Raw genomic sequence first — 15,363 nt, 5'->3', positions numbered from 1 at the left:
AAAAAGTCCAAAATGATGGAAGTTTCAATCATGTATTTGGGATTGCCTTTCTTAGCATAATACTAAAGGAATATTTTTACATGAAAAGATGAACAGACTGCCTACTTACAAAAACTTTCAAATCTTAATATGCTTCTTATATGTGAAAAAGTAACTCCATCTAATGAAAAATGGGCAACTCTCACAAGAAAAACAGTAAGAAGTTTACAAATAACATGAAAAAAAATCTTTAACCTCAATAGTAAGTTTTAAATGTAATTAAGAGAGTAAGATACACGAGGTGTGGTGGTACAAACCTATAATCCCAGCTACTTTGGAGGCTGAGGCAGGAAGACTGCAAGTTTGAAGCCAGATTAGGCAATGTAATAAGAACCTTTCTCAAAATAAAAATAAAATGGGTTGGGAGTATAGCTCAGTATTAGACCATTTGTCTAGCATGTATGAAGTCCAGGGTTCAATCACCAGTACTGTATCTTTAAAAAAAAAAAAAAAAAAAGATACTATTTTCCCTCTATTCAATAGGCAAGAGTTTTGTTTTATTTTTTAAGTATAATAGGATTGTCAAGAATGATACCAGAGCGCGGTGGCACACGTCAGTAATTCCAGTGGCTTGGGAGGCTGAAGCAGGAGGATCACAAGTTGAAAGTCAGCCTCAGCAATTTAGCAAGGCCCTAAGCAATTTAGCGAAATCCTGCTTAAAGTACAAAATAAAAAGGGCTGGGAATGTGGCTCAGTACAAGGACACTCCTTACAGGTAGAAATGGAAAGTAGCAGATTCAAGGCAACTGGCCCTCTGTATTAAGAGAGTATGCATCTATGAATTCCACAAACTACATATCAAAAAGTAGTTGAGTGTCCTGGAGTTCAATACTTGGTACTCCAAAATAAATAAATAACTACTGAGATCTTAAAAAAAATTTTTTTTTAGGAAAAAATGCATCTTTCTTGAAAATGTTCAGACTTCTTATTCTTGTCATTATTCCCTATACAGTATAAAAACTATTTATAAGTTATTTATATTGGATAAAATAACATAAGTAAATTAAAGATTATTTAAAGTATACAGGAGGATGTATACATACTATTATATGCAAATATTATGTAATTTTAAATAAGAGATTTGAGCATACTTGGATTTTGGTATCCATGGAGGCTCCTGGGTATTAAGAGACAACCACAATTTAGAGATAAAATTTTCACTGATAGGAACATATTCAAGAAAGAATAATTGCTTAGCATAAGAGTCTCTGGTACAAAGACTATTATTTATAATAGTAAAACAGAAGGAAGGAAGGAAGGAAGGAAGGAAGGAAGGAAGGAAGGAAGGAAGGAAGGAAGGAAGGAAGGAAAGAAGGAAGGAAGGAAGGAAGGAAGGAAGGAAGGAAGGAAGGAAGGAAGGAAGGAAGGAATGGATGGATGGGAGGGAGAAAGAAGAAGGAGAAAAAGATAGACTGGGGTGGGGGCTAGGGTTGTGGCTCAGTGGCAGAGTGCTCGTCTGGCACGTGCAAGGCACTGGGTTCGATTCTCAGCACCAGATAAAAATAAATAAATAAAATAAAGATATTGTGTCCAACTACAGTTTAAAAGTATTTTAAAAAGAAAAAGATGGGGGACTTTAGATATAATGATAAATCTAATATTCTGCAACCATCAAAATTATATAATTGAATATTTTCATAAAAACATGCATATGAGAAAATTTTAACTAATAAAAAAATAGGTTCAAAATGTGATTCTGCAACCTGTACACTCAGAAAAATGAGAAATTATACCCCATTTGACTCAAATGTATTGTCATGTGCAACTAATAAAAATTGCAAGTTTAACAAAAAACAAGTAATTTACATTATGGACAAAGAATAAGATAAATTTGTTGGGCTAGGGATGTGGCTCAAGCCGTAGCGCTCTCGCCTGGTATACGTGCGGCTCGGGTTCGATCCTCAGCACCACATACAAACAAAGATGTTGTGCCTGCCGAAAACTAAAAAATAAATATTAAAAAATTCTCTCTCACTCTCTCACTCTCTCTCTCACTTTCTCTTTAAAAAAAAAAAAAAAAGATAAATTTGTACAATAAGAAAGTATTTCCTTATCTACCAAACTTGTCATCACATTTTTTCTGACTGGTTTATTAATTTTTATTTACTGTTTGTGTTCAATAATACATTTTTCAAATTTTCTTGAAAATTTTTCATTAAAAATTAAATTAAAACTTTCATATATGTATATGCATAGATGTATATTAAACACATATGTAACTTATAACTGGTTACTATAAAAACAAGGTATATTTTGAAATGCAAAAAAATAAAAATAAAAATAAAAAGTAGGTTCAAAATTACATATACTATATGACCCAATTCTTAAAGTGTTTATATTTAAAAATTCATACTCCAAAATATTTATAGTGGCTTATAAATGCATAATGGTGACATTATAGATTCCTTAGATCTCATAGTTTACAAGTGTTCTTAATCTCTATAAAAATGATATATCTTTTTAAATTAAGAAATGAAGTTGTATATAAAGATAAGTGGCATTAACGGCAATCGCACTAGAATTTCCATCACAATACAGAAAAAATTAAAAGAAAAAAACTGGTATCTAATAAACAATAGTTAAAAAATTCACCATAAAACTGGGGGAAAAAAAAACAGAGGGACATTAGAGAAAAAACAGCAACAAAATTACATAAAAACAAACATTTTCTATGCACATTTTAATAATATATCACACTATGTCTACAAGGTTAAATATCTTTAGAAAAAAAAAAAACACCTGGGTACACAAAAATGAGAAATAACAAAGTCCTTTTAGCAATGCCCAAACAAGGAAATGAAAACAAAAAAAATGTTCTTCCTTGGAGAAGATGGGAGAAACAATCAATTCTCAACAAACTTTCATCTTCTCTACAAAAAATAGTGGCTTTAAAAGCAAAACAAAAGTCATAAGCACTATCTAAGGTAAGGAAGAAAGTAGTAAGGAATATCCTGGCCTCTTTGAACAAACTCAGGCTTTCAGACACTGAAAGGTTCAGAACTATATATGGATTTAATATCACAATCATTGTTGCTTCTAAAAACAATGATATGGCCAAAGTCTCCAACTTAAAACAAAATAAATCAATGGATTGTGAAAACTACTTAAATGTTTTAACATTGAGGCATGTCAATTTAACAACAGACTACAGGATTTGCAAGTCATTACAAAACAATCTTAATTAGTTTCTTATGAGACTATTAGGATAGTCATTCTAAGACTGACAGAGTAAATGAAAGTATAAATGATGAAGTATAAAAGATGAAATGACAGCATTCTACACATCAGTACTACTGGAATACTGAACAACCATTTCTAAATTCTACTGATAATGGATTAATATCAATATGAAGAAAAACTGAAGGAGTTTTGTACTTAAAAAAGACTAAAGAATGAAAAACTTAAGTGCTATAGTACGTCAAGAATGCAGTCATGTAAGACCAGGTATGTATGACTTTGTTGTCCCACTGCATTTATACAGGATTAATGACCAAAGTAACAGAAGTAGTACCAGTTCAGCAAAACAAATCATTTACAAGAGAACTACTCTAGAAAGGGATATGGTACCTTCTGAAAAAAGGAAACAATAGATATGCCTCAATGCATAGTGATTCTCATTTGGATAGAATGCTAGACACAACTACTATACTGGGTTAAGAAATTCTATGATTCTAAACATTCTTTAAAAGTATAATTTTTGACTGGGGATAAAAAGTAGATTTTCTTTTGATTATCTGATGGAAAGACTGTAGAAAAAGCAATATATATTAGGCTCTCCTAGCTGAAGAGACACAGTTTTAATCCAATCTGGTTGATACTGTTGTCTTCCTTACTGCTCAGTAGTGCTAATTCTACCAAAGAGAAAGTATGGCACCTACAGAAGGGAGAAACTTTTCATAAAGCAATGATACTAACTATATAATCAGATTAATAAAAGTAATAACAATGTTGTGAGGGAAAGGGAAGATACTGGGGAATGAGAATGATCAAATTATGTGCATGTCCAAATATGACATGATGAATCTCACTATTATGCATTAAAAATAATAATATTGCCATGTTTCAGCACAGTAATATTTCAAATACCTATCACAGGTAAAAATAAATAAATAAATCACTGCATCCTATTTGCCTAACTATAATATGCATTAAATTAGTGATTCTCTTGGGGCTGGGGATGTGGCTCAAGCGGTAGCGCGCTCGCCTGGTATGTGTGCGACCTGGGTTCAATCCTCAGCACCACATACAAACAAAGATGTTGTATCCGCCGAGAACTGAAAAATAAATATTAAAAACTCACTCTCTCTCTCTCTCTCTCTCTCTCTCTCTCTCTCTCTCTCTCTCTCTCTCCCCCCCCCTTTAAAATAAATAAATAAATAAATAAATTAGTGATTCTCAAACTGTGGTCTGAAATCTCTACAAACCTTTCAAAAGGTCCATAAAGTCAAAATATTTCATACTAATAATAAAATATTATTTCTGTTTTTCATTCTTGACTTCTCTGGAGTACAAAGTAAGTGAAATTTTTCCAAAATCAAATAAAGTAACATATGATATTAGCAGATTGAATGCATAAGTCCAAACACTGAATTGATTTGCAAAAACATAATACAATTCATTCCATTCTTCATACTATATATTTTAGAAATTGTTATTCATATAAAATATTCCTTAATGTAAATGATTTAGTATTATTTTAAATGATTTATAAACAAATACTGATTCAATAATTTATTAATTTTTTTAAACCTTACTGTATATATTTTTTAATACTTTTATTTTTATTTATTTACAGTGGTGCTAAGAATCAAATCCAGTGGCTCACATGTGCCTGGCAAGCGCTCTACCACCGAGCTACAACTCCTGCCCCTTATATTAAAAATTTTTATGTTTTAATTTCTGATACCGTTTCAATAGGGCTAAATAACATTTTTTAAAGCCCTTAAAAGTATTTTTAAGAGTATAAAAATTTTTTGAAAGCAAAACATTTGGGAACCACAACATTAAACATGGTAAGTATTCTATACCAAAATTTCTAGGGTGCTAGAATCTTTATGATACAAATAAGCATGAATAAAAGAGTTACCTCAGAAGACAATCTAACCAAATATCTCCTACTTCTTGGGATCAAGCACATTTCTGGAATAGGTCTAGTTTCAGACATGAACTTGTCTGGGTCAAGTAACACCATCTGCTTAGAGGCAAGAGATAATGCTAATAGCAAATGTCAAATTACAAATGCTATAAAGAAGGAGCCCCATCTGTACAAAAGCAAACCTTATGATCACATCAAAAAAACTCAAAAGTCACTATTTCTAAGGACTGATTATAAAATAACTCCATCAGTATTTACATTGGCATCAATAGCTCTGCAAATAGCAAATACTGAAATAATACTAAGAAATATGTATGCTCTAATACATCTATAATATGCCAGTCTTTCAGACCTCTCTTTTCATATTTCCCAAGACCCAGTCCTCAACCATCATTTGAATAATTACTTAAAATAGCCACATATAAGGCATAGATAAAAATGTATTTTCTAATCTGTAAGGAGTACAGTCAAAACTGATATGTGCAAACACTGGTGCTAACCTTAGAAAGCCTAAGTTGATGAAACATTATCCTGGTTGTTTGATATATATTGTCTCACAAATCCTTGCAACAACATTGTGAGGTAAATACTTTATAATATTTAGTTCCCAAGGCTGTGGTGATTTGCCCACCATAACAACAGAGAGGCAGAGACAGAACTTGTCCTGGCTTTAGAAAAAAGAAATTCCCTCAAATAATCTTCAGTACCTACTCTTCTCTTCAAAAAAAAATCCCATGATCTACTAGATAGAAAGGAGGTCTATGCTGGGGGAAAAGTTCCAGAATGTCTAACATTGTCCTGCTTTGTGACTTTCATAAACAACTGAGCCTCAATACTTTTCATCTTTACAGAGGATATGACTCCTATACTTTGCAAGACTGGTTGTGTCAAGGAGGAAAGCCTGGTCCAGACCTACTCACTTCCTAGGGGGAAAATTTCTGTTGAAAGCCCATGAACTATACAATCACAATAGACTAACCCTACCGCTACAATTCTGGTAATGAAACAACAAGCAGCAACAGGAAGACATCTATATCAATAATGGACAGGTCTTAATTAAGAAAACATAGAATGTTCAAGTCTTACCTCTGAAGATTAAAATACATTAACTTTAATAAATATTTTTAAAGTAATTAATTTCAAAAACTTGAAGAACTTGGAGATTTCCTATTCAATCAAATGCTAAGGCTCAATAATAAAGACTATAGTCTTAAAGAAATTACTTGGTATCAGAGTTCAAAAGAAAAAATTCCTGAGGAGAGAGTTACTTAGAGGCTCAAGGTAGGGGACAAAAAGAGCACAATATTAGAAAAAGCTAAGTGGCTTGTTTTATTGTTCAATACCTAGAAGAACACAGGAATACAAATGACACTTACATGGGCTTAGTTGTACCCTTCAATCACAGAGTTGAAAATCTGCATATAATCTTTTTTAAAATTACTTGAGAACTTTATTAATAATTGCTTTCAGTTTCTTCAATTTTGAAAGTCAAATTGTCATTTTACAAATGAAAATAAAATTCTTAAAAATATCAACTGACCAGATATGCATGATTTTTGAAATTTTAAGGTATACAGAGAAAAACCAGGCTTAACACACACACACACACACACACACACACACACACACACACACACGTCATTACCAAAGTGACATCTTTAAGTAAAAAGATAAAATAAAATAAAAACTCCAGTTTACACAGATAATGCAGAGAGTCCTAGTTATCTGGTTAAGAGACAAACAGCAAACACTTAAGGTCTTCTATTCCAATATTTTGTTCATTTCTTATTGCTGGAATTTCATATTCATTCCTCTAGCTGAATGTGTGGATGATGATAGTGATGATAAAAATGACATTCACTCATCTCTCTTACCAAGCCTTGGAAGAGTGGATGAACTCTCAACCAGTGAATTTGCTGCTTTTAACTCTGCCATCTTGTGGCTTCGAGTTTCAGGACATCTATATATTGGTGACTGAAGTTGCTGTGGTACCAGTGTCAAGAGGGCTACTGACCTTTAGTCTCATCTCCTTGATATTTCTTATCCTTTTTGTTGCTGTCTTCTCTAGACTGTCTTAGGCAAGGAGGGTACCTGAAGAATCATGGTCTATATGCCTAATACATATTCTCTACAACTGGACTATCTTGTTCTCCTGCAGCCTGGTTGTCAGCAGCCTCCCTCACCTCTCCATGCACAGTAAAGTTGGAATATTGTAGTTCATGCCTCATGGAGTCTCCATAGGAGTAAAGTGACAACCTTCATCTTCAGTAGGACAAGCTTTGTTGGGCTTGGCGTTCCCAAGCACTCTGGGATCCCTCTTTTCTTTCCTCACATGCTCACTATTCTGGTAATTCTGCTGGTAATTGCGTGGAAGATTCCTACAATGTAGATAGCATCTACAATGGCTCAAGACTGCTATGTATTTATACCCTTGAACTAAAACTTTACCAGGGCCTATAACATCTTCCACCTCGACATCATTTTTTCCTTCAACAGCATCAAATTACACAGTCTCTCCATCTCCTGCACTGTAAAGGTACTTCCTGAAGTTACTCTTTTATGACAGTATAGTATACAAATATATCATTCCTGTTGGTTAAAACAAGTCTATTCCTCAAAATAAACTTTTTAAGGTTCCTCAAACCTTCCCTGAGTAACTGTGTCCTGTACAACTGTCTGTGGTGCCAGGCACAGTGTCCATAGCACCGAGGGAGGGGCAGAGGGGCAGCAAGACACTAGTTGGCCTCACTGCTCTGACTGCTGAGAGTTTAGTGAAATCCACTGTCTGTTCTCCTCTCCCAAGAGAACTCCACTTGTAACTTTTGTTTCCTCTAAAACTGATAATCTGCTGTTGATAACATACACAGTGGGTTAACACATACTTTGCATTATGTGTGTGTGTGTGTGTGTATGTATAAATAAAATATATAGTGGAAAATATGCAAGAACTTCAAGAGATCCTTCTTACTGCCATATGAAATTTATTGAAGAGGTGAACTGCTTACAAGAAGATAATTAGTATTTTAAGTGGATACAACATTTGAGCTCACCAAATCAGAAACAGTAGAGGGCTACCAAATTATTGTAGTAGCAATGTATGCATTACTACGGTTAATTTTATACATATACAATTAATACTACAACTTTATAATGGCTTATATTTCTCTCATCTGCAAGTGATGCCATGTGTGGTATGTGTTTGCATAAGTTCTAATAAATTTTAACTTGTTATCAAGTTGGGTATATGCATAGTGGTAAATTATAACAGAAACTATTATCTATATACATTTGATACATTCATGACATGTCGTCTTCTTAGGTTTCTTGATTTCTCTTCTGGGCTACACTGTTCATCTACAAGTTGTCTCAAATTATTGCAAATCTTGAAAAAATCTGCATGTAAGAGGACCTGGGTAGTTCAAACTCATGTTGTTCAAGGGTCGCAAAATCACGTTAAGGAACAAACATGCTTTCAGCATAGAAGTAGCTTTTTGTATGCTTCTTTTAATTTGTATGCAAAAATATGTTCCCATGGCTCTTATAAATTTCTGGAGCAACAGCAAACAACATGATTACTTAAACATTCTTAAACAGTCAAATAAAAGCTTAAAAACAAATGAAAATTCCTGTGCTATCATAGGAACTGGTTACCTTTTAATTACCCTTGAAAGAGGGTAATATAAGTGCACAGAAAAATTATTTAAAGCATAAAATTAATTGAAGCATAAAAACAAAAAACTTATACTGTGGAACAAAGAGATATCATAACGATTGCTAATTTTCTTTTTTGAAGATATTTTTAGCTATAGGTGGACACAATACCTTGATTTTATTTATTTTTTATGTGGTGCTGAGGATGAAACTCAGTGACCCACACATGCTAGGAAAGTGATCCACCACTGAGTCATAACCCCAGCCCCTGTTCATTTTCATTCATAGATAAGAAAACCAAAATACTGAGGGGATGAACCTTTTAAAACTCTATAACTCAAGCCACTGGCAAATTGTAAAGTATTTACTTATGTGTTCAACTATCCATCAAATTCTGGTTGAAAAAGCAATGAGCCAGACCAACTAGGCTTCAGAATACCTTATAATATACTTTAAAAAGATATACAAGGATTTTCCCTTAATTGTCTCTTTCCTATTTGTTCTCCCTTGTCTCTTCTCCCACCCCCTTTGCATCCTACAGATGTCTGAACACATGGTGTTCTTTCTCTAGTTTGAAATTTGCTCCCTACTTTCCTGGTCCACTTGGAAAAGTTGTATCTAGTCATATTTTAAGAGTTAGCTTAACCTTAAATTCCTCTACAAATATAAAACCCTCTACAGAGTCTATGACTTGTTCTTTTATGCCCCCATTTGTATATAGTAGAATACGTATGATATTTTTAAAGTGCTCTTTTTGTTGTGAAGCTTTCATTAATTTAATAAAATTTATTAGTCCCTTAAAAATTTCCATACATTTTTTTCTATTTGAATGGACCAACACATTCTTTGGGGTGCTTACAAATTAGCAAGAAAAAACAGTAAACAACTAAATTTAATTACATATAAAAATATAAGGGACTGGGTTTATGGATCAGTGGTAGAATGTTTGCCTAGCATGTGTGAGGCACTGGGTTCGATCCTCAGCACTACATAAAATAAATGAATAAAATAAATGTCTATCAACAACTAAAAAAATTTTAAAAAAAAAGAATAATAAGGAGGAAGATACTTAAGAATTCAAGAGACATAGAAAATGGCCAGGTGTGATGGCATATACCTGTAATCCCAGCAACTCTGCCTGAAGCAGGAGGATCTCAAGTTTGAGGCCAGCTTGGGCATAAAAAGTTATATGTGATATGTCTTTTCCTGTTTAATAATTAATTCAATAAAAGCAAGGTTGCTGTCTTAGTCATTTTTTATGTCCATTAACTTGAACTGTACCTAGTAATATAGTATTCAATAAACACATGACAAATGGGTGGATACCCCCATTCAATCTGACCTTGCAATGAAACCAATTATGAGAAAATCCTGAGAACCAGAATATATTCTCCCTTCAATAATGAGATTCAGTTATTTTAAGGGTGTGGTGATGAACTAAGAAATTCAAACTTTATTCTAGATATTCAGAAGTAAATAGAATAGTTTTATGGTTTACTCAGAAAATACAATATCCATTAGTCTGATGTTTACAAGTTTCAGTTTACAATTAAATAGGCTATCTGCTATATATTCAATTATAATAAGCAAATACCAGTAAGATTTTTTAAATCACAATTTTTAAAATAATTATTATTTCCACAGTAATAAATAAAATTCATTTAATAATGTAGAACAGATCTAAGTTAAACCAAGTCTGAAACATTCAAGGTATATAAGACTGATCATAAAACTAAGAAATCAGAAGTAAGGTATCTTACTTCCAAACTAAGGTTAATCAGCACAATATTTATCACTACCATGGGACTGTTCCCTCAATTTAGTTAGCTAATTCCCTAAATTAATTAAAAATTATTTTCCCCTGTATTCCTGATACTTCAAATTATTTAAAACCTTAATTCCAATAATAACCACAAAAATAATTATATCTATATTGTAATGAGTATTTACCACATGCTACTTTCCAGCTCATATATGGTATCATATTCAATGCTTATACAAATCCTTTTTCTTGATATTGGTATTCACTTGAAAATGAGCTTCTGAGAGATTGAATTACCTATTCTCACAAGCAATAAATGGGAAAAGAAGAAATATCTGGTTTCAAAGCCTCTGCCCTTCCTATAATAGTATGTCATCTCTCTTTTTTTAATATCGTCTCTCTTAATCTTCATCAAATACATTACTCAATCTATCCAGTATTAAAATTGGGTTAACCGTAATTTTAAATTTATGAAATGATAGCAGATCAAGGGCAAAACTAAAACCCTGAAGATAAACTTTCACCACTTCAAATATAACCAAATTGCAGCACAAAAAGAGATTAAAATCATGCTTTCCTTCACATGACAGGAGAAAACTTATAAAAATACTCTATTGAACAAATGATCTAAAATATCAATACAATTATTTCTAGATCGAATCTGTTTTTCAAGTATGGTTTCAAACATAGAAATAAGTAAAAAAGTTTTTCTAAATCAATAAGTCATTTAATATGAGGATAAAATTACTAATATTTTGAAGTTTGTTATTTTTATTCACAGAACTCTTAGAAATATAAAATGCTATACAGTTATTACTAGAGTGCTATATAATTTATCATTCAAATCTATATTTTTTCCAGAATAAATGTACTAATTACAACAGGACAACAGATTTAAACAGGACTATCCCAATAACTGGCACACACAGAGGCTCAACTATCGCCTTGTGACTCTTCCACTATTCATTATTCTGTCAGTCCTTTTGTTAACTATACACTGGACAATTATATACATGCCTGCTAGGTAAAATCACTGGCTACATAATTGAGTCCTATAGCATAATGTTAAAAAGAGTACTTTCTTTGTTAACTATCTATGTTTTAAAAAGCTATTTTGAGCCAGACACAATGGCTGACACCTGTAATCCCAGTGGTTCAGGAGGCTGAGGCAGGTGGATTGAAAGTACAAACTCAGCCTCAGCAACTTATGTAAGACACTGTCTCAAAATAAAAAATAAAAGAAGATGGGAGTGTAGCTAAGTTGTTAAAGGTCTCCTGGGTTGGAGCCATATAGTTAAGTGGTACAATTTGGGCTTAGAATGCCATAGGCCCTGGGTTCAATTTCTAGCATATGCGCGCCTGCACGCGCCTGCACGCGCGTGCACACACACACACACACACACACACACACACACACACACACACACAGACAAAATTTCAAAAGCCTGTTTCATTAAGATGGTTCACATTTACGTAAAACTTCAATAACTTCAACCATACCTCATCCTGAAGTTCGTCACCACTCTTAACAGAAGCAAGCATGTCATACAAAGTACAGCAAAGATCTTCTATTCTTGGTGCTTCAGTCATTTCCTTCAAAGTTGCATTTAAGTACTTTTCAACTTCACACCACAAAAAGGAGCCATTTGTTTTTTCCACAGGCTTGAGCTCTGGGGTGGAATGCTCCTGAAAATGTTCATTCAGAAACTTTCTGTAATCTAGGCTTATAGTTTTCTGGGCTTCACCATTTATTGGCAGTTCATCAAAGTGGTCCAGATCATGCATGTCAAATGAAAATGCTAAATTTTTACCAAAAAATACTGTATCACTGGATTCCTTTTCTGTCTTCTGGACAAGAGCAGTAAGATCATCTTGATTAAAATGAGAAATGATTCGATTAGTGGCATTACAAGCTGTAGTAGCAGATGATGATGGAAAGGGACCAAACATCTGTTTGATAGCCTTTGTCTCCATGTGACCAACAGAATCCGTCAAGTGAAATGTCATAAACAGAAATGCAGCCCCACTTTCAATTGCTTCTCTCCCATTATCTGTTCCAACTATTCAAAAACAAAGAAACATTATTAGCTCAATTGAATCATGATTCAACTTACAATTTTCAAAATAAAATAACTACAAACATTTTGAGCTAAATCCCAACAGTCAAAACTTACTAAGGTAAACAGTCAATTCAGGAGCAGAAAAATCTATGCCCAAATTCCTGAAGAATTATCCTAGGTAAATAAACCATTATCAGTAATTAATCTATATGTAACTTCAGAAACTACCTAACAACAATCCTTTCTTAAAAGAATTTATAACACTAGCTTAAATTTATTTAAAACCAAACTTTAAAGACTGATTTGATGAGCTACTTAAATAAACCATAATAAGTGTAAAAAAAAATCTGAATTATAGACTGGAACAAAATCCCAATGATATATAACTGCCTTTCCAATTTGTACCATAAACGTACATGGCAAAAGACAGATTAGACAGACAGAGAGATAGATAGACAGACAGACAGACAGACAGATACATAAAAGTGAGCTAGCTCTCATTCAAAAGCATGTAATATAACCAAGTCTGAATATAATTAAAGAGCCATATGATAAAGCATAAAAGAAAGCTGCTATTTAAAAGAGACCAGAAGGAAATTCCTCATTACAGTAGAAGGTAAAGGAACAGCTCCTAATTTCTTTAAGACTTACCTTCTATATCCAATTTTCAGAAAGAAAAGAACCTGTTATTTGTGACAGATAATTTCAAAGAATATTGTTACAGCAAAAAAAAAGAACTGAAACTTCCAAGAGGTCCTAAAGTCAATGTGATTTATCTAAATAGTGGCAAAGTTAGTAATATAATTAACACTGGTACTTTCCTGAAAGCATGGCTCTGATATTATCACTCACAAATCTTAAACAGCTTACATAGCTGGATCCAGATTCCTACATACTTGGAAACTGAACCCATCACTTTTTTTTTTTTTTCAGTCTTATTATATATTTTCTGTTCTAATCAAAAAGGATTTTTTAACATTCAAAATCATCCCACCAGGCATGGTAACACCTATAGTCCCAGCTTCTCAGGAGGCTGAGGCACAAGGACCACTTGAGCCAAGGAATTCAAAGCAAGCCTGGACAATATAGGGAAATACTGTTTAAAAAAATAAATAAATTAAAAATTTTAAAGTTGGGAAAAAAAAGAGATCTTATGCTATGCTTAAGTCCTTTCATATACTTATTTGTCTTCTTCCAGAGCCTCTGATTGTTCCAAATCCTGCCCACATTTACAATTCCAAATTTCAGTTGCCTGTTTCAAGGACAGTACAATGTTGTAGATTTTTTTTTTTAAATTTCTTCACTGTAACTAGTTACATATGACAATTGGTTGATTTACACAACACAGGCCTCACTGACTACATTTTTACACAATGCCTCAGTAACATTATATATTGATATAGAAGAGTAACAGTTTATATGTGTGAAAATAAACCATTTTATAATATTATTCCTACTTTCTTTAAATATGAAGTCTTGACTTTTATTATAAGTTAATTTATAGAACACAGGCATACAATTTTTCGTCTTGTATTTAAGAAAACACATGAAAAGGAGCTGGTGTGGTAGTTCAGCAGTAGAGCGCTTGCCTAGCATGTGAGAGGCACTGGGTTCGATTCTCAGCCCCACATATAAATAAAGGTCCATCAACAACTAATAAAATATTGAAAAAACTCTATAAACCATATAGTGCTTTTAAATTAATTGAATGAGACTTTGTACATTTGACTTATTCATTATGTACCTTTTACTTCTTGGAGATTTAGATTTAGGATATTTAGGGATTATGATAATTCTACAGATAATTAAACAAGTTTGGTACTACTGATATTAAACTCTGAGCAAAAATGGAATTCCCATTTAGAAACTCATTCTTTATCTAAATTATAAATATACAGGCTTTTGTAAAGATGCCATTATCATCATTTTTCAAGTTGTATGTTTATAAAACAATATACTATAAACTTTCACAATATTATCTCCACTTTTTGGATGATAAAATGCAAACAGTTTGAAATTCTGGGTCAGATCTAACAACTAAATCATTAAACAAGATTCACAGCAATCTTAATTTCTAGACAAAAGTTCTTTTCACTACATCACACTGATTCCCTGTAAATTCCTAGAAACTAGATTTATGTCTAATTCTTATTTACTAAATAAATTTAAATAAATAAATCTTGGGAAATTATGCAATAAACAATAAAGTCCTACTATATCACTAAAATGGGATTAACTTAAATATTCGCTAATAAATTAATGGTTAGTTATGGTATAACCATAAATGGCATTCCTTAAACATGGAGGATTTACATATCTTGCCATAAAGAAAACACATTAAAAAGTAATGAGTCCATTTTATTTATTTTATTTTTATTTATTTAGCAGTAGCAGGGATTGATCCCAGGGGTACTCTACCATTTCTATTTTTAAATTTTAACACAGAATATCACTGAGGACCTCTTTCTATTTTTAAATTTTAAGACAGGATATCACTAAGCTGTCAGGGCAATCCTCAAACTTGGGATCTGTCTCAGTCTCCTGCATAAATGGAATTACAGGTATGTACCACCAGGCCTGGCCCAAGTCCATTTTTTAATCAAAGGAAAATAAACATAGACTCTGAATATTTTTAAAAAAAAAGATAACAAATAGCATTTTAGGAATATAAAGATTTTTAATGTGCATTTTAATGTAATATTTTATTAACAAATATTTGTCTTGCCTACTTCACAGTTATACTATAAGATTTGAAA

The 15,363-nt window shown here is 32.5% G+C and overlaps 1 protein-coding gene across 2 annotated transcripts in view; it reads right to left on the bottom strand.

Annotated features, from left to right (window-relative positions):
• Positions 1 to 15,363, bottom strand: part of Ascc3 (activating signal cointegrator 1 complex subunit 3) — a 340,007-nt gene that overhangs the window by 301,309 nt on the left and 23,335 nt on the right. For both annotated transcript variants that reach the window (XM_078019561.1, XM_078019562.1), the window contains exon 4: positions 12,048 to 12,607. In XM_078019561.1, coding sequence (XP_077875687.1) covers positions 12,048 to 12,607 — 560 coding nt within the window. The remainder of the gene's footprint in view (positions 1 to 12,047; positions 12,608 to 15,363) is intronic.

Source organism: Ictidomys tridecemlineatus, chromosome 8, assembly GCF_052094955.1.
Source record: "Ictidomys tridecemlineatus isolate mIctTri1 chromosome 8, mIctTri1.hap1, whole genome shotgun sequence".
Classification (NCBI taxonomy): domain Eukaryota; kingdom Metazoa; phylum Chordata; class Mammalia; order Rodentia; family Sciuridae; genus Ictidomys; species Ictidomys tridecemlineatus.
The sequence above is the reverse complement of the archived record's forward strand: the minus strand, read 5'-3'. Positions and strand labels throughout refer to the sequence as shown.